Source organism: Protopterus annectens, chromosome 7.part1 (assembly GCF_019279795.1).
Source record: "Protopterus annectens isolate FY-2018-M chromosome 7.part1, PAN1.0, whole genome shotgun sequence".
In the NCBI taxonomy this organism is placed as follows: Eukaryota; Metazoa; Chordata; order Ceratodontiformes; family Protopteridae; genus Protopterus; species Protopterus annectens.
Window position 1 is genome coordinate 50,734,114 of NC_056740.1, and position 24,643 is coordinate 50,758,756.

Here is a 24,643-nt window from a genome sequence, read left to right on the forward strand (position 1 = left end):
ATACATGTATAGTACGTTATTAATGGATAGTCTTTACAAATTTTATACAAATCTTACATAAACCTCTTATATCTTTAAAGAACAACAGTTTTAATTAAGGGTTAATTATTTAAGAAAAAATAAAGCGTTGCGTAATAATTAAACAATTATTCAATCTATGTATCTAATTTTACTACCATATAAGGCTGGTGTAAAGACATTACATTTGTACTCTGAAGAAACCCGCATTATTTTCAGAGGGTGAAAGCGCTCAGTATTTGTTGTTAAGTTGAATTGTTTATTATTTTTTTATCGATTCCAGGGCATCGATGAAGCAAATTGCCACACTATTTTAAATGGAATACTTTATTTTTGAAAGAACTTTTCATTTACTCTCAGAGTTTCAAGTTGTGACACCGGCACTGACATTAATATAACTTTTTTGTTCTCATGGAGGTATTATTAAAACAGCATTTGGAAGCGACGCAACGCTTAATACAATTAATCCAAGGGAACTGCACTAACAAAAATAATGACGCTGACCTCAACATTACATTAACGGAATCGCAGGAGCAACTATTTACCCTTCACTCCACACCGGGTAACAGTCCTACTGCTCCGTCGGCCAGCAATGGTTCATCGAACTCTACAGGAGGTGACACGAGGAAGAAGGAAGTGAATTCAAGGTCTGGTATGCCTCAGAGTGCGAATTCGAACGCTGGAGACGGGAGAGGTGCTAATGCTCATAACCGGAGATGGGAAAACATCAATGTTATAGTACAGGCACCTTCGTTCAAAAGTATACCTAGGGGGAGTATGAAAGACATGGGCTCCTTAAATCAACAGATCGTGGAATTTGAAAAAACTCTGAAGCAGTTTAAAACCATACAAATGGATAACGCATTCCTTGAAAGGTCCTTGGAGCTGGAACAGGTTCCCAAAGGTTTGCGTATATTTAAATTGCCTTTTGGTTTCAGTAGTGAAAGTGTTGTTTTTGACGAACTGTTATCGTTGTTTGATAAAACTGGTCTTGAACTGTTAAAATTGATTATCAAGAACAATAACCACAGACTGAGTAAATTGAATGAGAAGTTAATAGAACTGGACAACAGTATTCAGAACGACTTGTTATTTGAACATAACAAATACAGGATGGACAATGTTTTAAAAGAGATTGACAGTTTTGTTATGAGAGGTTTAGAGTATAAGAATAAAAAATTGTTTAGGGACAGTAATGACTATGTTAACAAGAGGGCATATCATCATTTTAAGGATTTTAAATTATCTGTAAACCACAATGATAAAACAAAGTTTTCTGTCAACAATGATGCAAATTATGATTTGAATAGGGACAAAGTCACATTTAATGCAAACAATAGTGGAAACAACTATGGATACCATAACAGAAATGCACTGCAAAGGGATGCTTACAGAGATAATGATGTTTTTTTAGAGCAACCCCCGCTAAGGAGGTCCGAGAGAATAAAAGACAGGTACCAGGAGGGGAAAAATCAGTATTCAAACCAAGGGAGGAAAGCCCACTTCAGGACAAATTCCCATTACTATTAAAGGACACACTCAATACCACTGTATTTGTTGTACCAAATGCCACTAGTAAGACTGACAATACGTGTAAAAATGTGAGTGAACACAATAACCCTTCTTTTGATATAAGTATGGGGAACATGTTACACTCTACTTAAGTGACACCGCTACAACAGGTGAAAATTTTGAGATAACTAATCATGATGTTTGTGATGTCATTACTAATGGTGGCTTTAACATATATAATTACAGTGAACTGCAATTAAATCATGGTCACATTACTTTGTTTAAAAGGGGCTTTACATTTGTTCCGTATTTTAAAAGTGACATAGGTAAAATACTTATTAATTTAAAAGTTTATGTGAGGTCATTGAATTTAAAAATGTTTTTTGCTAAGGAACAGATACCAGTTGATGTTGATATTGACAGAGGGTCTATTACATTGAAAAGATCCAGTACATTTATACCACCCAACAACCCGGTTATACAAGTTTTTGAAACATTATGCGAGTCCCAAATACGTAGGGAACTAAAGAAAAAACATATGAAAAAAGACAATTTAACTGACACTGAGAGATTTTGTGTAGCAGAACTTTGTGGCAACAATAAATACAGAATTATGAAGCCAGATAAGGGTGGTGGGGTGGTGATCATGACAAAGTTAGATTACATCAACAAAATGGTAATCATGTTAGAAGATGAAGAAACATACAGAAAAGTTTCTAAATATGAAGTACAAAGAGCATACACAAAGATAGACTGGTTACTATATGATTGCTTAATGGAAAGCATGATCAACACACAAGAATATGATTTCTTAGTTGTTGAACACCCCATCACCCCTACGATCTTTGGCATACCTAAAGTACACAAAAATACCCAAAATCCACCTTTTAGACCAATAGTGTCAGCGAAAAATTCTAAACTTGAAACCATAGCTAAATTTGTTGATGCACACTGTAAAGGTATTAGTATGAATTTTCCACACATAATTAAAGACTCCTGGAATTGTTTAGAAAAATTAAGAGAATTCAATGAGAATTACACAGGAGTCAAATACACTATGATAACGGTTGATGTTATCAATTTATTCAGTGTTATACCACACAATGAAGGGTTGATATTTTTTGAGAAGATTTTGGATAAACACAGTGGATTTCACACTGTTAAAAGGAAGCTTTTAGTGGATTTTATGGAAATGATCCTAAACAATAATTATGTTTTCCTAGAAGGTGAATATTACAAACAATGCACAGGAGTAGCAATGGGGGCTAGGTGTGCCCCCACTTATGCTAATTTAGTCCTAGCACACTGGGAAACTGAAAAAGTTTTTACATCTAACTACTGGGAGAACATTATTTTTTATGTTAGATTTCTGGATGATATTCTGATTTTCTGGAAAGGTGAAGAAAGTGACATAAAAGATTTTATACATTATTTAGATACAAGTACTAGCTTCCTTAAATTTACATTTCAAACACACAATGAACAGTGTGACTATTTAGATATTAGAATGTATAACAAAAATGGTAAGATTGAATCAAACATTTTCCGCAAAAAAACATATTCCAATAGTTATTTGCACTATGAAAGTTACCACCCTTACTTCCAGAAGAAAAACTTGGTGAAAGGCCAAATGGTTAGACTTTCACGCATCATAAGTGATGATCATAACTTCTTGGAAGAAAGTAGATTATTAAAGGAAATGTTTTTTGAAAGGGGCTACCCGCAGAAATTGTTAGACTTAGTAATTCGGGAGGTGTCTAACAATAGGGACACTAAATTTAAACCAATTCTCTACAATGGTTTAAACAAAAGATTAAAAGAACCAGAATTTGTAAGTAAGAAGGATTCATTTATCATACCTTACAACGACAACTCAAAGGCAATAGTCACAATCCTAAATGACACTTGGAACTGTGTGTTTAATAACAAGAAAGAATTTAAAGAGACCCTAGGTTCATACCCGAGAATAACATACAGTAGGGGAACTAATCTGAAGGAGATTTTTGAAAGTAGGGTGTCTAGATTTAAGATATCTAACATGAAGAAATGTGGGTTTTGTAAAAGTTGCAAATATATCAATGATGGACCCTATTGCACAGTGTATGATTATGGGAGAACACTCCAATGCCCGGGACAATGTAATTGTAACACAAAAATGGTTGTTTATTTAGCTAGTTGTATTTCATGTCCTGCATATTACATAGGTAAAACTAAGAGAAAATTAAAAGAAAGAATTATGGAACATGCAAGAGACATCAAACACAAAAAAGAAACTAATGCTTTCTATGTTCACAGTACTACATGTTGCAACTTTAAAAGATTCATCTTTTTCATTATAGATAGAATACACAACCCCTGGGAAAAGGAAGGCGACCTAGACAATTTACTGCTAACTAAGGAGTGCCTGTGGCAGCTTAGACTTAATGCTAGCGCCACACCGGGATTGAATGGGCATATTAGCATTGCTAGTATTTTGAAGTATAAATCAATATGCATATGACTATGTCTTCATGAACAAATATGTGTGTCATGTAAAACTGTGAAATATATTGATATGCATTTCAACTATTAATCTACAAAACACTACACACTGAGTGAGTGGCAGAAAACATTGTATTATATATGATGCATAAGGTATTTTTATGTTCATTCATTCATTTATTAATACCAATGCTGAAATATCAATTTCAGCTTATATTATATGACCATTCCATTACATTATTAATCAAATATTCAATAATTGTTTTTATCAACATATTTTATTTTATTCTATATATGAGTTTGAATTACATCAATAAGTACATGGTTACTTATCAGCATTCTTGCTATCACAAATATTTATGTAATATTAATATTTAAACATTTAAATACTTATTTTTATACATAAGAATTATGAATTCAAAAAACTATTTAAATAAAAAAATTTTATATACATATTTTTATATACATATTTTTTATATACATTTACGTTCAAACATTTATGGATTTTTATATATACGTTATTTATATGTGTAATTTATAAATCTATATTTATTAACTATTCATGTATTTATTTATGTATACATTTAATACTATTATTCATATACATATATATCTAATTAAATATATTTATTACTATTTTTACAATATATTTATTTAACACAATTGCATTATAGTAATGTATATATATACATTCAATACGTATTTAATACAATTGCACTATGGTAATACTCACATATATATTTCTATGTAACTTGATATAACAATTTTATTAAAACAAGATATATTATATGTGGGAACACTTTGAAACACTTTAGTGTTGGATTATTTTTAACATTTAAGCATTGTGGATATCTATGAACTCAACCTAGCTTGTTGCTACCCGGTGGATAGGTTTTTCAAGTAGATATACACACACATGCAATTTTAAGTTTCATGCCCTCGTGTATAGTACGTTATTAATGGATAGTCTTTACAAATTTTATACAAATCTTACATAAACCTCTTATATCTTTAAAGAACAACAGTTTTAATTAAGGGTTAATTATTTAAGAAAAAATAAAGCGTTGCGTAATAATTAAACAATTATTCAATCTATGCATCTAATTTTACTACCATATAAGGCTGGTGTAAAGACATTACATTTGTACTCTGAAGAAACCCACATTATTTTCAGCGGGTGAAAGCGCTCAGTATTTGTTGTTAAGTTGAAATGTTTATTATTTTTTTATCGTAATTCAGTGTGAACAATAAAGCTTCTGGATACCCAGGATATCGCTTCTTGATCAACCCGTATATCACTAGGTTGGTTGCAAACTGGCTCACAGATAGAACCCACAGTGTGAAAGTAGCTGACTCAAGTCAGACTGCCAACCAGTCAGGAGTGAAATCCCACAGGGTTCGGTCCTGGTTCCTCTCCTGATTGGTATCTACTTCTCTGAAGTCCAGGCCAACACGAAGGGACTCTAGCTAACAAAGTTTGCAGATGATTGCAAGTTCGGAGCTATTACTAACTCCCCAAGTGATGTTGACATCCTACAGAAAGGCCTCACTGAAACCAATGACTGGTGTCAGAACTATGGCTTTAAGCTCAATGCCAAAAAATGTGTCATCCCCTTTGGGAAAAATCCAGTTCCATGCATTACCACATCAATAGTAGTCCACTGAACACAGAAGGTGTTATAAAAGATCTGGGAACACAGGTTGAAAGCAACCTCTCTTCTGACCACCACATTGTCACTGTGGTCAGAAAGTCCTTCTATGTGGCACATCTCATTACTAAGGGTTTTGCATCCAGGAAAAATTAGTTAATTGTTTCCCTCTACACTCCACTCATTAGGCCAGTCATAGAGTACAATGCCCCATTTGGCATGTACCACACTAGACACCTGCAACAACTGGAGAGGCCACAAAAGTACCTCACAAAGAGGATCCCAGGCCTTAAACACTTGTCCTGTGTGGACAGGCTCAAAAAAACTCCAACTATTCTTTTTCTCATATCGCCTACTTAACAGGCAATCTCTGCTTGACTTACAAAGCCATGTCTGACCCAGCTCTGTTAGAAATGCTATATCTAATGAAATCCCAATCCCTCTGCACCACACACTCCAGAGACCTGTACCTCATTATCACAATACACAGAACATGCTGGAAGACAGGTTCATAACTAAGAGACTGCCCATGCTAGGGAATAGACTTCCCATACATGTCAAACAGAGCACCTCACTGGCCCTTTTCTTGATGTACTGGATGTACTACCTTTTCTTGACGTACTGGAAAATATTAGGGTTTAACCTAACACCATAATAATGGGCAACTTCAACTACACCACCATTAACTGGGAAAAATACTCATGTACCAACTCCTTAGCTCAATGCTTTCTGGAATTCATAAACTCCAATGCCCTAGATCAACTCATCCACACCCCCACCAGGGGCAACAATATCATAGACAAGTCATTACCAACATGAGTGACTGGTGTTCCACTCCTGAAGTCAACTCCTCGTTGGTCCGATCCGGCCATAAGCTAATCACCCTTGATATCCACATCCCGCCCCCACCCCCCATTAAGGAAACCACAATAAAAAATGTCTCCAAAGCCAACTTCATGCTTCTTAAGACAGAAGTCGTGACCTTCATGACACCCATGCAGATGGACAATACAGTTACAACTGCTGAATCCTACACAAATGCACTCTATAAGCACTTACACGAGTGCATGGATCGTGCTATCCCAAACAGAACAAGACGCTATCCTCCAAAAAAAGGAAGCCAATCTGGTGGTCCCCTGCCATAAACAAACTGTACAACAGAGGGAAGAAACTGTTGCAAAAGAGAGTAAAATCCCATGAGTAGAGGAGCTCCCTGGTCAGCCTCAGTAAGAAGCCATGATCCCTTATAAGATCCTCCAAAGCTAGCTACGAAAACAAAATCGCCACTAATTCCAAGGACAACCACAAAGCATTCTATAGCTATGTCAAGAATCTCGATGGCAACACCCTGATCTTCTCAGAGTTACAGCACAAAGGCAAGAAAATTACAGAACCAACTGATATTGCCAACATCCTGGCAGATAGGTTCAGTGCTAACTTTACCCCCTCTCACCCCCTAAAGGGCCCATATCTATACAGGAAGAATGCAGAGTCCCTGTAATCACAACTATGCAGGTAAAAGCTGCACTGTCTAAAGCCAAAAACACGGCATCCATGGGACCGGACAACATCCCAGGCTGCATTTTACACGAACCTCAGAACGAACTGGCTCCCCACTTAAGCACCATGTTCAATAATAGCCTCGCATCAGGCTTTGTGCCCATTGAATGGTGCACAGCAACAGTTATCCCACTCCACAAAGAGGAGCCACCACTGATCCCAGGATCTATCGACCTATTAGCCTGACGAGCCTGGTCTGTAAGGCCATGGAACGTATCATCATGGAACTCAAACAAAGACATTGGTAACCTCCAAACTCTGGATCCCACCCAGTTCGGGGTTTGTGAAAGGCAGATCATGCCTCCTGAACCTGATCGACTTCTTTGAGGCAGGTCACTAAAGCCATAGATGAGGGTAAGGTGGTTCACACAGCCTATCTTGACCTTGCCAAGGCTTTCAAAGCATCCCCATTCTGGGATTATAGCTAAACTCATTAAACTAGGTATAAATCACTACATCACAAGATGGATTGCCAACTGGCTCACTGACAAAACCCACACTGTAAAAGGTGCAGACTCCAAATCTGACCTCAAAGCAGTGACAAGTGGAGTACCACAGGGTTCAGTCCTGGGACTTCTCCAGTTTGGTATCTACTTCTTTGAAGTACAGGCTAACATAGAAGGCCTCTGGCTAACGAAGTTTGCAGATGACTGCAAACTAGAAGCCATAGTCAAGTCCCCAAATTATGTGGACATCCTACAGAAGGGCCTCGCTGAGACAGATGCCTGGTGTCAAAGCCGTGGCCTCAAGCTCAATGCCAAAAAATGCAGTGCCACCCCTTTGGTAAAAACTCTCTACCCATGAACTACCACATAGGCAGCAATCTACTTAAAACCGAATGTGTGATAAGAGACCTTGGGACCTAGGTGGACAGTAGTCTGTCCTTTGATAGTCACATCACCACAGTAGTCAGGAAGTCCTTCTACATGGCACACCTCATCATAAAAAGGGTTCTCATCCAGGAAAAAAAAGAGATCATTGTTCCCCTCTACTCGACACTCATTAGACCCATTATAGAGTACAACGCCCCTTTTGGAATGTACCTCACAAGACATCTGCAGCAGCAGGAAAGGCCACAGAAGTACCTCACAGAGAGGATTACTGGCCTCAAACAAATGCCCTACACTGACCGCCTCAAAAAACTCAAGCTTTACTCCGTAGCATATCACCTACTCCTAGGTGATCTCTGCCTAACACATAAAGCTATGTCAAACCCAGAGCTGTTGGACATGCTACACCTAAAGAAATCCCAATCCCTCTGAACTACACGCTCTAGAGACCTAAACCTTGTCACCACAATAAACACGACATGCTGGAAGGATAGATTCCTGTCCCAGAGACTTCCCATACTCTGGAACAGGCTACCCATCTATGTCAAGCAAAGTTCTTCATTAGCACTCCAAGAAAAATCTTGATGAGTGGATGGGAAATAGGAAATACACCCCGGGGATCACTTCTGTGTCTTTGCTCGACAGTGGCACAGGAAATAACTTTCTTGGGTGGCGTAAGACAGGGAACCTTACTGACTAGGCTTACATAGGCCCTTGGGCCGATAGCCTAGTACCTACCTATGAACCCTCTCCAAGAGGAATCTTAATGAGTGGATGGGAAATTGAAATGACACCCCAGGGATCACTCCAGTGGCTCTACTCGACAGAGGCACTGGGAACTAAGGTCAGGGGGCACGATGCCAGGGTGATCCTATGGGCTAGGCTTGTAAAGGCTCCAGGGCCATTAGCCTAGTACCTATGAACCTATATATATATATATATATATATATATATATATATATATATATATATATATATATATATATATAGATATAGATAGATATATAGATATATAGATATATATATATATTTAACATTTGTTAAACCAGGAAAAGTCCGACTTGGAACTAAGCCAATTTTCAGTAGTGGGAGGAAACCGAAGCACCCAGATGAAACCCACACAAATGCAGGGAGGACATGCAGACTCCACACAGAAGGCACCCCAGCCGAGGATCAAACTGGAGAATCTCTTGCTGTGAGGCGACAATGCGACCACTGCACCATCCAGGACAAGAATATATATACACAAATATATATTTCTAAAAATTACATCCACAAGACAATTAATGATCAAAGCACATTTTGTAAATTCTTCTTCAGAACATACTGAGCTCATGCAAATCAATCTTGGTGAACCTAGGCAGCAGAAGGTTACCTGGCCAAACAAAATCTAACTGAAAGTACACACACACTAAAAATAAGAAAAAAATGGAAAAAAAAATATTTTAATCTTTCACGCAAGATGAAGTGACTTTAAAGTTAATAAGCTAGACAGGACAAAGCCCCATACATGGAGGTGGAAGCGGTCCCCACAAAAATTGACTTTTAACCATTTCTCAGTTAGCCCTGACTTTCAGTGAATTTGTAATTCAGTTAAGTTAGGCTGTACTTAGCCAAGCAACCTACCTAGGCAACTGTCCAGAATTACCAACTTACCAATATATAGAAGGTTGCAAAAATAGGGCTGGAATTTGCATGGATCTTGGCTCTGGCAGAAGGCAGCTTCCACAGCAAGAACACTAAGAAAAGCACATTAGGGATCAAAAGGGCCAGATCCCAGTATCGCACCCTAAAATAAAAATGAATCTTCAGTTAGTTATCAGAAAACAAATTCAGGTTTTCTGTATTTAGAAATCCATTTTGAAAGCAACCAAAGCTACCTACTACAGAACAATAAAAATCATTAGCCAGCCTAAGAATTTTTGGAACAGCATAATGACCACAAGCAACAATGTTTTATTTCGCAAATCAAAAAAAAGAAAGCCCATCCCACTAAACACCTTACAAATCATAATGGTAAATATGTACAAACCCACAAGCCTCTCAACTAGCCATGTCAAACAATATCACAAACCACTGTTGAACCACTAAATTCCACTCTACATTATCCCCATTTCTATTATTTAGCCACAAATTGGAAGATGAAGCTGACAAACGTACACATAACAGACTGTAGTGTGAACACTGCATATGGTTATATTTTAAAAACTGGATGCAAATTGCTTTCCTCTCCACTAGCACATACATTCAATTCCACTCTCGCAACCAAGACAGTAAATTATTACTTTAATACACCATAATAACTCCTCTGACAAAACTTCCCTCCTTAAAATTACTGATGACTATCAACCCATAGAAAACACTGACCCCCAAAGTTAAACTATTTGAAACCTTACGTATGAAAAGACATTGGACTACCTCACTAAATACAACATATTCTCCAATAAACACAGATTTAGACCAAAATCCAACACAATAAACTGCCTTATTACTTACTAACCAAACCTATACCAATATGGAAAATAGGTTTATAGATGCTATATCAGTAAATCTTAATAAGCCTTAAAAGAACCTTTTGAATATTAACCAAGACATCCTTATAAATTTTAAGCAATGCAAATTTTCCACTGAAGTCTGCCACGGTTTTGCCAACCTTCTCCATAAAACACTATTTTATCTTAGTACAAGCGGAACCCATAAACCATCAGGAACCACAACTTTATGTGTCCCACAAGACTCCATACTTGCATCCCTCTTCTCCATCTTTAACACCTGCCCTGGAATCTATCAACTAAACTACCTATTAAATGCCAAAGACAATAACATGGACATTACTAAGGCAGCCAACACTAATGCTCAGCTTCAAAATGCTTTGCTGGCTCTGAAAGTCCCTGAAATGGGTTACTTGCTGTAAAGTTAAGACAATGTGAACCAAAAAAACACCATCATGTTATCTTGCGCAAGTCAAAGCCTTGCTAAACCTTCATCCGCTGCATAGAACTAACCATAAGGTCTCCTTTGATAAATGGTCATATCACAAAAATATTTAGGAATACACGGTTGACTCAACCCGCTCTTTCCTATCTCACACAGAGCATCAAATCAACAAAGCCCTCTCCCAATACAAAGTAGCATATAAAATATCTCACATTTGCACAGAAATGCCAGATGATAACCTGCCCAAAATATACGACTATCATGACTAGAATATAGCCTGGCCATCACAACTACCAATTCCAATTGCAATATAGATATTGCAGAAAAAAAATTCTTGTATCTGTTCATGACAGACAAAAGAACATCACAGCCTCACTATCTCAAAATCCAACTGGCTCCTGTGTGTGCACACCAAGCTATTCCTCCTCCAACACATTAACTTTTAAGTTAAAAGACAACCACAGCCCCTGCTAAATTTTTTCAGGACCTATTCCTATTCTCCAAGAAACTCCAGTTACATTCTTCTAGCTATACCACGATTTACTATGACTATGGTTGAAAACACATTCATCAAGCTAACACCTACAGACTGGAATTTGACTCTAGAAAACCTCAAGGTCGAAACAAACCTTTAAAGCTTCAGGGGAAAAATGCAGAAAACACCTCAAAAAAAGCTCAAAGTGCACTTGTTTCAAAATCCCTGAATAAAATATCATCCCTTATACTCTGTTAACACACTAATGTAAACACATTGCTAAAAGATAACAAAACACAAAACCCTCTCAAAAACTAATAAAAAAGGAGGTAGAATGAAATGCTGTTTGTCACACTTTATTAACAGATTAAGCGCTTTCGTCCTTGATCTATGGAGTTCTTCAGAATGAGCAGGCATAGTTAAAAACACAACTTATATTAAACAAAATAGGCACATGACCATAATTACCAAATTAACACACGATTAACAAAACATGAATGGAAATGAAAATAAATGTGAAATTGAAATAGAAACAATACATTGGTCGATAATATTAACACCAATAAAAAAACATAAAATAGTCAGAAACCTAATAAAAAACAATCCAGTGATCAAAGATGCTGACTATTCAACCCCTTTGCTCTCCCGTTTCTACTTCTCTTTTCTCTAGTTTACAAACTACCCCATCCCATTCCACGGTAGTGCAGTGGTAGCGTTGTTGCCTCACAGCAAGAGACTCGCCCATTCGATTCTCGGCTTGGGTTGGAAGTGCCTTCTGTATGGAGTCTGCATGTCCTCCCCGTGGTCGAGTGGGCATTCGAAAGACATGCGTTGAATGGGCGTGCCTTCGTTGAAGGTTGGGCGTCGGGCTGGCAACTCGACACCATAAAAAAAACAACTGTCAATCATTAGCAGACCGAAGTTCCGCTGTGGCGACCCCTAACCGGGAAAAGCCGAAAGACAAACAACAACAACAAACTACCCCATCCCATCTTTTTGCAACACCTTTATTAAACTAATCAAAAAAGACAGCAAATCACATTAACATTTTGCCATCTGCATACATTATACATCACTTATCTCTTCCTTTCTTGCAACCATCATTCCAGCATTACATATAAATTGCTGCATTCTTTAAACCTCACTCCTCCTCCCGATTATTCTACACGTATTATTCCCACAATTTCCACTTATTATGTATTTATTTTTTTCCCTTTTTTAAAGATCCCTCTTCCAGTTCTTTCATCTGTTTTATAATATTCAATACTTCAAAAATAGAGCTGGTTTAGACTGATTTCCATTTTCTGGCAATTGCTTTTTTGGCAGCCAACAAACTTGTTAAGGCTCTACTATGCCTAGACAATCCAAATCATGTCCCAGCTAAAAAGAATCATTTCCTTGCTTACATTTCCCACTTCCTCACTCAATATTTCTGACAGAGTACTCTGTAGGAATTTTTTTAAATCTGTCAACTCATTACAGACACAAAAGACATATTCCCATTTACCTCTTTCTTCCCCATAATACCTCCAACATTTTCTATCTACCCGAGGAAAAAACTTTGAAGTCTGCTTGGGAGTATAAAAATACATATGCAAGCACTTCCAAACAAAGATCCTAAACCTCCTGGATTTGGTTGCATACTTGGGAACCATACATTTGTCCTCCCATTGTTCCCTAGTAAATGTTGTTGTTGTGTCTTTCGGTTTTTCCCGGTTAGGGGTCGCCACAGTGGAACTCCGGTCCGCTAATGATTGGCAGTAGATTTTTACATGCCGAGTTGCCGGCCCTGACGCACAACCTTCAACGAAGGTATGCCCATTCACGCACGTCTCCACACAGAAGACGCTCTAGCTGAGAATTGAACAGGACGTCTTACTGTGAGGTGACAATGCTACCGCAGCACCAGCACCGCAGTACCATTGTTCCCTAGTAAATATACTTTCCTAATCTTTTCTAGCCTCCTCTAATTGACTCGTATAGTTATCATGCAGTATTTTACATGCCCCTCTAATTATAACTTTTTAACAGCAACTTCTGTTCTAGATTCAACTAAAAACTCTAGCAGAAGGTCTTTCACTTAAGATTCCCCCCCATCCTTTTCTCTTTGCCTATACTCCAATATCAATCCCTGGTAGGGAAGGCAGTATCGACCCTGCAGTCTAAACATCTTCTTGGCCTCATCCCACTCTATTACCATTCCCTTTCTAGGTATTTCCTCACAATACTATGTTCCCTTTGCCAGTTTTCTCCAGTAAATTCCAGCTCCCACTCTTGCCTATTTTCTATGCACATATCTGCCGTCATCCCTACTGGAAAAACTCCTTTCTCAATTATAGTGTTGGCTTAGTTCTTAGAATACTTTCTGCTACTTTATGAATATTCTATATAGCTATTATTCTCCTTAAAGATCTGCATCCAAAACCCCTCTATTTATTGAACCCACCCATTACCCCTTTATTATCATTCCTTTCCACTTTGAACTGTAACATTCTGCTTGTGTTACGTATAGGAGCCTTAACTGTGTAGCTCTAAAACATCCCTTCAAATCAGGGGATCCTAAACCACCTTGTTCTACTGAAGGATCATCTTATGCCATTTAATTATTGTCCTATTCCAGTCCCACTTAAATTCCTTCACCTCTTTATTCTTTTCCACAACTTCTCCTCTGGTTAATAAAATTATGCATGTACCCGTATATAAGTTTAAAGAAAGAGAATAAAAACATTTTCACTGGCTGTATCTCCGTCCATAAACAACAGCTTCTAGTTTCTCAGTTTTTGTACTATCTTTTGTTTAGTCTCTTCCCATGTATCCTTAAATGTCATAACAGAAGCCTTTTTTACCCATACTCCTAAATACTTAATCATATTTTGTCCTTGCAAACATAGCTATTGCTGAACCAATGCGTGTGGAGGTACATAATTTATGGCTAAAGCCTTTGTTTTATCTCCATTAATTTCATAACTCAAAAAGACTTGAAACTGCCTTAAAATGGTCCTCAACACTGAGATGCCCTTTTTCTGGATTTATCAAATGCAAAATAATATCTGCAAATTAAGCCAACTTTTCTTTGTTACCATACCAATTATATCTTTGCATTTTTGACTCCCTTATTTTCTTTGTCAGTGGTTATAAATATAAAGCAAATAAAAGGGGAAAGAGGACACCCCTGCCTGGTTCCTATGTTCAAAAACTTTATGACAGAGGAACCCTCTCACTTTAATTCTTGCCTCCGATCCTTACTATTTCCTCCTAATTAAGTATTATTTTATCAGGGAATGCAACCATTTCCATTCACCAACTCAAATTCCTAGCTTACACTGCTGAAGGCTTTCTCTGCATCAAAACCCACCAACAGTGGTATTTTCTAACATTTGTTCTCACTGTTCAATTAATGTCAAATGTAAGCCTCTCCTCAAAATCACACTGATCCATATCTATCAGTTTTGGCATTACCTTTGTCATTTTTTAGAACACTTTATAACTGTGGTTTAAAACTGAAATGGGTCTGATGGGCCTTTATCATTACCAACCTTTTTTTCCCATTTTCTACATAGGGTTGGGGTGTCATAGCAACTGTCACCATCTCTCTATTCAATGCCACTCGCCTTTTTTACTCATATCCAAGTCTCCTAGGTATTCTCTCACACAATCCATCCACTCTTTGCTGGATGTCCTGGTTTTCTCTTGCCTTCTTCCAGTTTGTCCCAGACTATTTTCACCAAATTGTCGCTGGCTTTTTTGCACATGTGCCTGCACCAGTGTAATCTGTTCTCTTTGACCTTTTCTGCAAATGAAGTTACTTGGGCTTCTGCTCTTATGTTCTAATTTCTTTGTCTGTCCCACAGTGTGTACCTTTCCACCCGTCTCAGGCACTTAATCACAACTACCTCTAGTTTCCTCAGTTGCTTTGCCTTTACTGTCCAGGTTTCTGTACCATACAGTAGTACTGGTCACACTACTGTTTTGTACACCTAAATTTTCAGCTTATTTAACATTCGTCCGTCATATACTACCCCTGACACACTGTACCAGTTGGTTGCAGCCCCTCTGATTCTAGCTTTGACCTCCACACTTAGAATTCCCTTCTACTCAACCACCCCTCCTAGATACCTTTAAGCTGTTAACCTGTTCCACTATTTTCTATATCTCAACTCTCAGCTTCTTCTGATTTCCACAATTTTCTGCCATTACAACTGTCTTATCTGTACTCAGTTTCATCCTATATGCCAACAGTTTTGCATTCCATTTCCCAATCCTTTGGTGTTCTTGTTCAGAGTCTGTCTGTAGTGACATATTCTGCAAACATTAACTCTGATCTGTGGCCTCTGACCTGTTTGCTAATGTAGTCTCTCACCAGTTTGAACAGCAGTGGGCCCACAGCTGAACCCTAATGCACATCCAGTCCAACTGGGAACCCTTCTTTGAGAATGAACACTGTACTTGAGACCTTGTGTCCTTGTACATAGCATACACTAATTCTACTAATATTTCTGGTACTCTGAACCACTACAAAACTGCCAAAATCAGCTTTCTTAGGACCTTGTCACATGCTTCTCTTAAGTCTAGAAATACCCAGTTGGACTCCATCCTCATCTCTAGCTTCTTCTCAACTATCTGTCTCAGGGCAAACATCAGGTCGAATGTGTTGCATCCTGAGCTGAATATGAACTGTTCATCTCCCATCTTATTTTTTACTACTCTGCATATTCGTTTTATTAATCGCCCTACTAACTGCGACAGATCTTCGACACCTCTATATTGCCAACAATTGTGAATCTTCCCCTTTGTTCTTGAACTCTGGTACTAGTATGCTCCAGTCATATGGGATGCACCTTTCTCTCCCTACTGCTTTGAGCATCATCAGGAGCCATTTCTCTATCTCATCCAACATTGTTATATCTGCTGTGACCTCATCTGAGCGTGCTGCTCTCCCAGATTTCATTTTCCTTAGTGCTCTTACTTCAATGATGGGTTTCACTGTAGGCTGTGTCAGGGGCGCAACAGCTTCTGTGTGGTTTCCTTCATTCAGAAGCTACTGGAAGTACTTCATCCATCTGTCTTTGACATCCTGTGGACTGGTGAGCAGTTTGTTGCTGGCATTCCCTTATGAAGGGTGTCAGACTGCCTTCTTTATCTTTATATCCTTGCCTTGCAATCTGACATGATTTCTTTGTGCCATCTACTGAGTCACTTTCCAGAAGCAGGTAGAGTACCCTTCATGCATTGTGCTATACTACTGCAACTCCTCTTACCCTTTTTGCTTGTCAACCAGTATTTCTTCACCTGCTTGTCAACCAGTATTCCTTCTTTGCTTGCTTGTCAACCAGTATTCCTTCTTCACTTGCTCCGTGTTTTCTATCTCCTACTTTTTCTTGTACTCCTTTGTTTTGATGATTTCCTGAATTTCTGCATTCCACCAACAGCTTTCCTCATCTGCCTCATTTCCATGTCTGGCTCAAATGCATATCTGTTCTGCAGTTCTCAAACATGCTGTTTTCACGCTGCCATTCTTCAACATCCAGGTCTTCAGCATAGTCTCAGTTAACCTTAAAGACTTCTCTGACCACTGCTTGCAGATGACTGTGGCAACCACTTTATACGTGGGCTGACTGTTACACTGGGAATGACTATGCAATCCCTGATTCTACAACAAAAAAAAATCGGAAACAAGTGCCCAAGAGAGCTGACAGCTCCAACCAACACCAATGTTAGCAGATAGGCACAATGAGCACCAAAACGAGTATAACAGCCAAAAGTTTATTGCTCACATAAAGTCCTTAAAAACCACAATGGTTTTTAAGGACTTTATGTGAGCAATAAACTTTCAGCTGCTGGTATACTCGTTTTGGTGCAATAAACTTTTGGCTGTTGATATACTCGTTTTGGTGCTCCTTGTGACTATCTGCTAAATCCCTGATTCTACCCCAGTGCCCTTTCCTTACTAGGAGGAAGTCTACCAGGGTTGTATGTTGGAAACTTTTGTATGTGACCTTGTGACGGTCTCGCTTCCTGAACCATGTTTTGGTCATCATCAAATTATTTGCCAGACAGAAGTCTAGAAAGCCCTCTCCTTTTATTCCTGTTGCCCCACCCATGTGGACCCAGGGAGTCCTCATATCATGTTCTGAATGTACTGATATGTACATTCAGGTCACCCATTATCAAGACCAATTCACGTTTCCTGCTTTATCTAGCAGGTCTTGTAACTGCTGTCTGAATGCATTCATTTTCTATCACAATCCTGCTGTGGGGCAATGGCTGAGGTTATAAACAAAGGTATGGCATCCAGGTCCAAGGAAGTCACTGTTCCACTGTATTTGGCTTTCATCAGACTTATCACAGAGTACAATGCCTCCTTTGGTATTTACCTAACCAGGCATATCCAACAATTGGAATGTCCACATAAGTTCCTCACTAAAAGAATACAGGGCATAAGTAAAATATCCTATGCAGACTGCCTCAAGACCCTATCGCTGTATTCCGTCTCCTACAGGCTTTTGAGGGGAGGTCTATGCCTGGCATACAGGGCATTGCCAGATCCCACTCTGATGGACCTCCTGCATATCTACAAAGCAAACAAGACTTAAATCCTGTCTTTGATATAAAGAGGACCTGCTGGACACAGGTATACCAGAGACTACCCAGTCTCTGGAACATGCCCTCATCCATATGAAGCAGAGTTCTTCCCTATCCCAATTCAAGTGCAACTTGGGCAACTGGATGAGTAACAGGAAATTCATCCCTGGCTAGGTGCCTATGTCTCTAACAGACACAGGCAACCTATAAATGGTTCATTTCCCCCACTGCTTACACTTCTCACAGATGGGATGCATGGCTTGGCTTAAAAAGGCCCTTGTGTTACCCTAGTAAACACCTATGAGCCTATATGTATTGTCCTTTCATTACACTAAAGTGACTACCATGATCACTAATAATGGTGACATCCTTCACAGTCTTCTGAAGCCTCTGCTTCACCACAGTTCCCACACTATCTCTAGCCTGTCCTCCTCCAGAGTAGTAGACTCTGGATAACAAACTAAGTGGCTTTGCTGCTGCCTTTCCATTTTGTCTGCTTGTTATAGAATATAATCAGCATTCTCCTTATAGTCATCTCATCCACTCCCAAGCTCTGCCTGTCAGTGAACCTGCAATGAATGTAGCAGTTCTTAGTTCATTTTTGGCAGATTGATTGGTTTTACATCCATCTTTCTCTTAACGGAGGAGGTAACCCAAGCTGGTTAAATGGACACCGGCCCACCAGCAGCTTATTAACCCAGGGCTGCTAGGCTTTATGGCAGGCATGCACTGGCCAATATGGGCACATACACCCCTCCCTACCATTAGCACTTAGCATAGGTTGGGACAGGCGGGGTCCTCAACCCACTTCTACCAGCATATACCTAGGCTCATCTGGTGACATTAGTCAACATGATTGAATCACCTACAGCCATATTTTAAACCTTAGAGATACTTGCCCTACTATGGCATTCAGTCTGTGATCTGTGTTCTCCTATCTTGAGGATACTGTACACTACAGTTGATGCCCAAAGCAACTGGTCTATTCAACTCTTCCCCATCAAGGGTACTATCTAGCGTCTGTACTGCTGCCCACAACTCCATTCTTGGGTGAGTTTGAGATGTGAGCATTCTGCATGTTTTTGGGAGGCAGGAAGAAGCCCAGAAAGACACAGGAAGAAAGTACAGTTTTGTACCTACCATAAATGTAGATGTCCGAACTGGATAGCATCTGCAGTCATAACAAGTGGGTTGTCCTGTCGTCAGGCAGCCCTGCAGTCGGCCGGATTCCAAAGTCCGGGTCCGGCTTCGGCTGATGTCGCACTCCACCCGACGTCATCTCTGCTGGTCTTCGGGTATAAAAGCATCAGCCGACGCCATTTTCCTCAGTGTTTCTTGCCCCAGATGCCAGTAGCCCTCTTGCAGGGTAAAATTTGGATAGATGCCAATGTTTCCAAATAGATAGAGGTAAACACAACAATAAGCATATATGTACATATATACAAACAAATACACCATAAAGACTCCCCAACAGCTAGCTATTAGGAGGGTAAACACCCTAGGAGTACCACAGAGGGAAGGAGGGAGGGTAATCCTGACTGCAGATGCTATCCAGTTCGGACATCTACATTTATGGTAGGTACAAAACTGTACTATGTCCTTCATGGATGCATCTGCAGTCATAACAATGGGTAGAATACCATAGCCAACTAGGGAGGAGGATAAAGGTAGATTATGGTGTGTTTAAGATCCCTTGCAGTACAGCAGTGGCAAACCCTGCTCGGGATCTGGAATAAAGAGGCAAATTATAATGCTTGGCAAATGTATGCACGGAGGTCCAAGTAGCCGCCTCAATAATGTCTTTGGTTGCCACCGTAAGAAGGCTGTGGTAGTGGCTGTTGCCCTTGTAGAATGAGGTCTTATGTTCTGTGGAATTGGTTTTCCATGGAAGGAGTAACAGTATCGTATGCAATTTCCTATCCATTTGGAGATTGTCTGTTTGGAAATAGCTTTTCCTTCCCTTCCAGTTGCATAGGCTACAAAAGTTGGTCAGTCCTTCTGCTATTTTTTGTTCTGTCCAAGTAGTAGCGTAGCTGTCTATGTACATCCAAGGTATGCAGTATTCTTTCCCTCTGTTTTGTGGGTTGGGAAAGAAGGAAGGTAGGTGGATTGCCTGGTTTAAAGATACTCTGGATACCACCTTAGGCATAAATGTAGGATTAGTCCTCAAGGACACTCTATCTTGGTGGAAGATTAGGAAGGGTTGCACTGCCATTAAGGCCTGTAGTTCTGAAACCCTCCTTGCTGAAGTAATTGCCAGTAGGAAAGCAGTTTTCCATGACAGGTGTTGTAGGTCTGCTGTTGCTGCTGGTTCAAAGGGTGCTAGTGTCAACTTTTCTAGCACAAAGTTTAAGTCCCAAGCTGGTAATGGTGGTTTCCTGGGAGGTTTTACATTCTTGATTCCTCTGAGGAACTGCCTGAGCAAAGGGTGTGAAAAACAGGAGGATCAAAGCTGTATTCTGCTGAAATAGCTGATGCATGTATCTTGATGGAGGAGTAGGACAGGCCTGAATGAAGAAGTTCGCCAGATACTCCAGAATGTTAGGCATATCTATGTTTGACACATCTTTTCCTCTTTCGGTACTCCAAATGACAAACCTTTTCATTTTCCAGCATAGTTCTTTCTTGTTGAAGGTCTGCGTGCTTCAAGAATAATGTCTTTAACTCTTTGGGAAAGTTCTGGATTAGCTGCTGCTATGTGATGTTCCATGCAGTCAGTTGCAGCGTTTTTAGGTTTGGATGTATGATGCTGTAGTTGTTCTGAGTTAACATCAGAGGCATCAGGGGTATTGGCCACATGTTGTTCCGAGACATGCTCTTCAGTAGTGGATACCAGTGTTGTCTTGGCCAGTTTGGGGCTATCAGGATTATCCTTGGACGTTCTTCCTTGATCTTTAGTAGTACCTTGTGTATCAGAGGAAGAGGAGGAAATGCATATGCTGTTAGGCCTTTCCAGTTGAAGGAGAGTGAGTCCACTTTCCATGCTAGTGGATGGAATTTCCTCGTGCAGAATTTTTCGAGCTGGTGATTGAGAGGTGATGCGAATAGGTCTATCTGTGGCATTCCCCATTTCTTTGAGATGGTCTTGAAGATGTCCGGGTGCAGCTTCCATTCGTGGGCATCCGTGGTTCTGCTTAGTATGTCTGCTAGAGTATTGTCTTTCCCCGGTACAAATATTGCCTGTAACTGAATGTTGTAGCTGAGTGCCAGGGTCCACAGCTCCAAGGTCATTCTGCATAGGGGTATGAATGAGTGCCTCCTGTTTGTTGATGTACCACATGACTGTGGTGTTGTCTGTCCTTATCATCAACTGGCCCTCTTTGAGGAAAGGTTTGAACTTTTGGATTGCCAGTTTTACTGCCAGCATTTCTTTTAGATTGATGTGCAGGTGAATTTGATCCTGTGTCCACAATCCTTGCACGCATTTGTCCAGCATGTGGGCCCCCATCCTAGATCTGAAGCGTCTGTTGTGATGGTCTGGCTTGGTTGACATCTGCGGAAGGGCAGGCCTGGGTTTGACTGGCATGCCTGAGCCCACCATAGGAACTCCTGTTTTAAGCATGGAATTAGTGGGATTTCTGTTTCTAGACTGTGTCTGTGTTGGGACCATAAATTCTTTAGGTACCACTGTAGTTTCTCATATGTAGTCTGGCAAATGGGACCAAGATTATGCATGATGCCATGAAGCCCAAGGCCTGTAGAAATTTTCTTGCTGTTAACTTGTTCAGTTTTGTTAGTGCCAAGAAGTAAAGAGGAAGTTCTTTTGTTTTTCTGTAGTCAGGAATGCCATTTGTTGTACTGTGTCCAATTCAGCCAAGAATGTCCTTGTTTGGGATGGTATCAGCCTTGACTTTTGTAAATTGACTGTGTATCCCAGTCCTTGTAGCAAGTAAATGACCCTTTGTAAATCTGTTGTCAGCTTGCTTTTGTTGTCCCCTTGTAGCAGGCAGTCGTCCAGGTATGGGTAAATTTGAATCCCCTGTAGTCTGCAATGGCGATTACTGATGCCAGGCATTTTGTGAATACTCTGGGCAGTAGATAAGCCAAAGGGCAATGCTGAGAATTGAAAGTGCTCTGATCCTGCAAGAAATCTGAGGTATCTTCTGCAGATTGGTCGAATTGGGACGTGCAGGTATGCCTCCTTGAGATCTAGAGTTACCAGCCAAGACTCCTTGCCCAGCATGGGAAGAAGTTGCTGTAGGGTCAGCATTTTGAATTTTGGGACAATGATGTATGTATTTAAGGTGGACAGGTCGAGAATTGGTCTCCAACTTTTTTCCTTTCTTGGAACTAGGAATAGTCTGGAGTAGAACCCCTTTCCTTGTTCTGCTGTTGGCACTCTTTCCACAGCTCTCATGTTTGCTAACTCCATTATCTAGCGTAGAGCCTCTGTTTTTTGATGTGGAGGTAGGTTTGGCATTCCTATTTTGACTGGTAAAGTGTGGAAGTGAAACCGGTAACCTTGATCTATGGTTTGTAAAATCCACTTGTCTTTTGTTATGTAGTGCCAGTTCTTTGAAAATAAGGTTAACTTTCCGCCTAGAGGAGCTGCTATTTGTTCCCTGGTAGGCGGATTTAGGATTAAGTCACTGTGGCTGTGCTGATGTAGTGGCAGTGGCTGTGTCTGTGGCTCTGTTGTTACCTTGCCACTGTCGTCCTCTGTAGGCACCTCCTCTGGATTGGGTTCTGCCTCTGGAACGTCTATTCCTGCCCCTTTGAAATTTTGCAGAGTCAGGAAAGGACCAATTTTTGGCAGGCCAGTTCCTGCTAAACCTTGGTGGTTGGACTTGCAGGAAATCTTTAACAGTTTGAACAGATTTTGCCTTTTCTTCCATTTTCTTCATAACCTGCTGGGCAGGTGTACCAAACAAACTTGTCTTGTCCATAGGAGCATCTAGCAACTTAGCTTTAACATGATCCGGTAAAGCTTGTTCCTTTAGCCATGCATGTCTTCTTATCACTGTGCCTGTCATGGCTGATCTAAATGAAGCCTCCAGTGCATCATAGCCACATTTTAAGGAATGGTTGCTAACCTGTTGTATGTTATTTACCATCTCTAATACATATTTCTTATCAAGAGATTCATCAGTAGTTAGCTTTTTAGTTAACTGATCAAGCATAAACTCTTGGTATTGTATCATGTGAAACTGACAGTTTAAAGCTCTAGCTGAGAGAGTAGCTGAAGTGTAGACCTTTTTACCCCATCTGTCTAGTGACCTTGCTTCCCTTTCAGAAGGAATAGGGTTTTAGCTGTGGTTGGCTACTGCCTTGGGACCCTGGGATATAGTTTCTGGGTCTGCAAGAGGAGCCTTGTAAAGGTGGTGATGAGTATCTGGCACCCTGTAAAATCTGTCTGGTTTGGCAGGGGCTGGGGTAAAGAATCTGGAGCAGCAAACATCATTGAAAGCATCATCCACCACAGAGAGAACAGGAGGTATAGCTAAGGGCCTGTGCTGTGGTAGGTGCAGAAAAGTCCTAAGTCTTTTCTGGAGTCTGAAAAATCCTGTTGCTGCCATTGGAACTGTTCTCGCATGGCATGCAGGGTTTCTCCAAAGGAGAATTCTTCTGGTGGGGAAGCAGCTGGAATGGATTCTTCAGCATCAGAATCTTAATTGGAAAAGGGAGCCTCAGGCTGGTCAGTTATGTCTGATTCATGAGCAGAATCATCAGAAGACACTGGCTCAGGGGGCTCTGCCCTAGGTCTCTTCTCTGGGGGCTGAGAGGCCCTGTCTGGGTGAGATTGAGATCCTCTAATTAAAGAAATTAAATCTTCTGCCAAAGAAAGCATTTGAGAACTAGAAGAGGGCCTGGATGATGGGGGGTTTAACAGGCACTGATTTAGTAGTCTTGGCTGCTTTAGCCCTGGCGAAGGCCTTAATGGACATGGCTGTTGGAGGCCTAGCAGCACCACGTGCTGGGGTAGAGACATCCAAGGGGATGGTACCTGATAAGTCAGTCACCGTAGTGGGTAAAATTTCTGAGGTCGATTCAAGAATTGTAGCAGGGGCCTCAGTTGTAAGAATAGGTTCAGCTGTACTTTGAGCAGTTTTCGGTTTCGCCGAAACCGAGACACTCATGTTTGCTTTGCCGTGGTTTCGGCGAAACCGCGGACCGCGAGTGTCGGTCTTTATCTTTGCGTTTTTGGGGTAGTCGAGAATCCGGCGACATAATGTAAATCAGTACCAAAACTGTTCTGCAAACTCCGACCGACGCCTAAGCGTGCCGGTTGAAAAGGCACAGGCGAACAGGCTGCTACGTCGTGGGCTGGGCCTAAACAAGGCAGACAGTAAGAGTGGAAATCTTTATGAGGTATTTGTTTCCCACAGGTTAAACAATTGTTAACTTTTTCTGACATCGGCTGAGGCAAGAAAGAGTCCCCAACGGGTACTTAGCTTTAGAAGTCTTCGGTAGTATTCGGTAGAAGTAATCTCTGGATCCGACCGACCGGCACTTGCGAACAGCTTCTGCTTGGCGCCACGCAAGAAAGACTGAGGAAAATGGCGTCGGCTGATGCTTTTATACCCGAAGACCAGCAGAGATGACGTCGGGTGGAGTGCGACATCAGCGGCCGGACCCGGACTTTGGAATCCGGCCGACTG

General features: G+C 40.3%; 1 protein-coding gene across 1 annotated transcript in view; it reads right to left on the bottom strand.

The window, feature by feature from the left end:
• TPRA1 (transmembrane protein adipocyte associated 1) overlaps window positions 1-24,643 on the bottom strand; it is a 1,152,100-nt gene that overhangs the window by 508,784 nt on the left and 618,673 nt on the right. Inside the window, exon 3 of the mRNA XM_044078540.1 lies at window positions 9,707-9,839. Within this exon, the coding sequence (XP_043934475.1) occupies window positions 9,707-9,839 (133 nt within the window). The remainder of the gene's footprint in view (window positions 1-9,706; window positions 9,840-24,643) is intronic.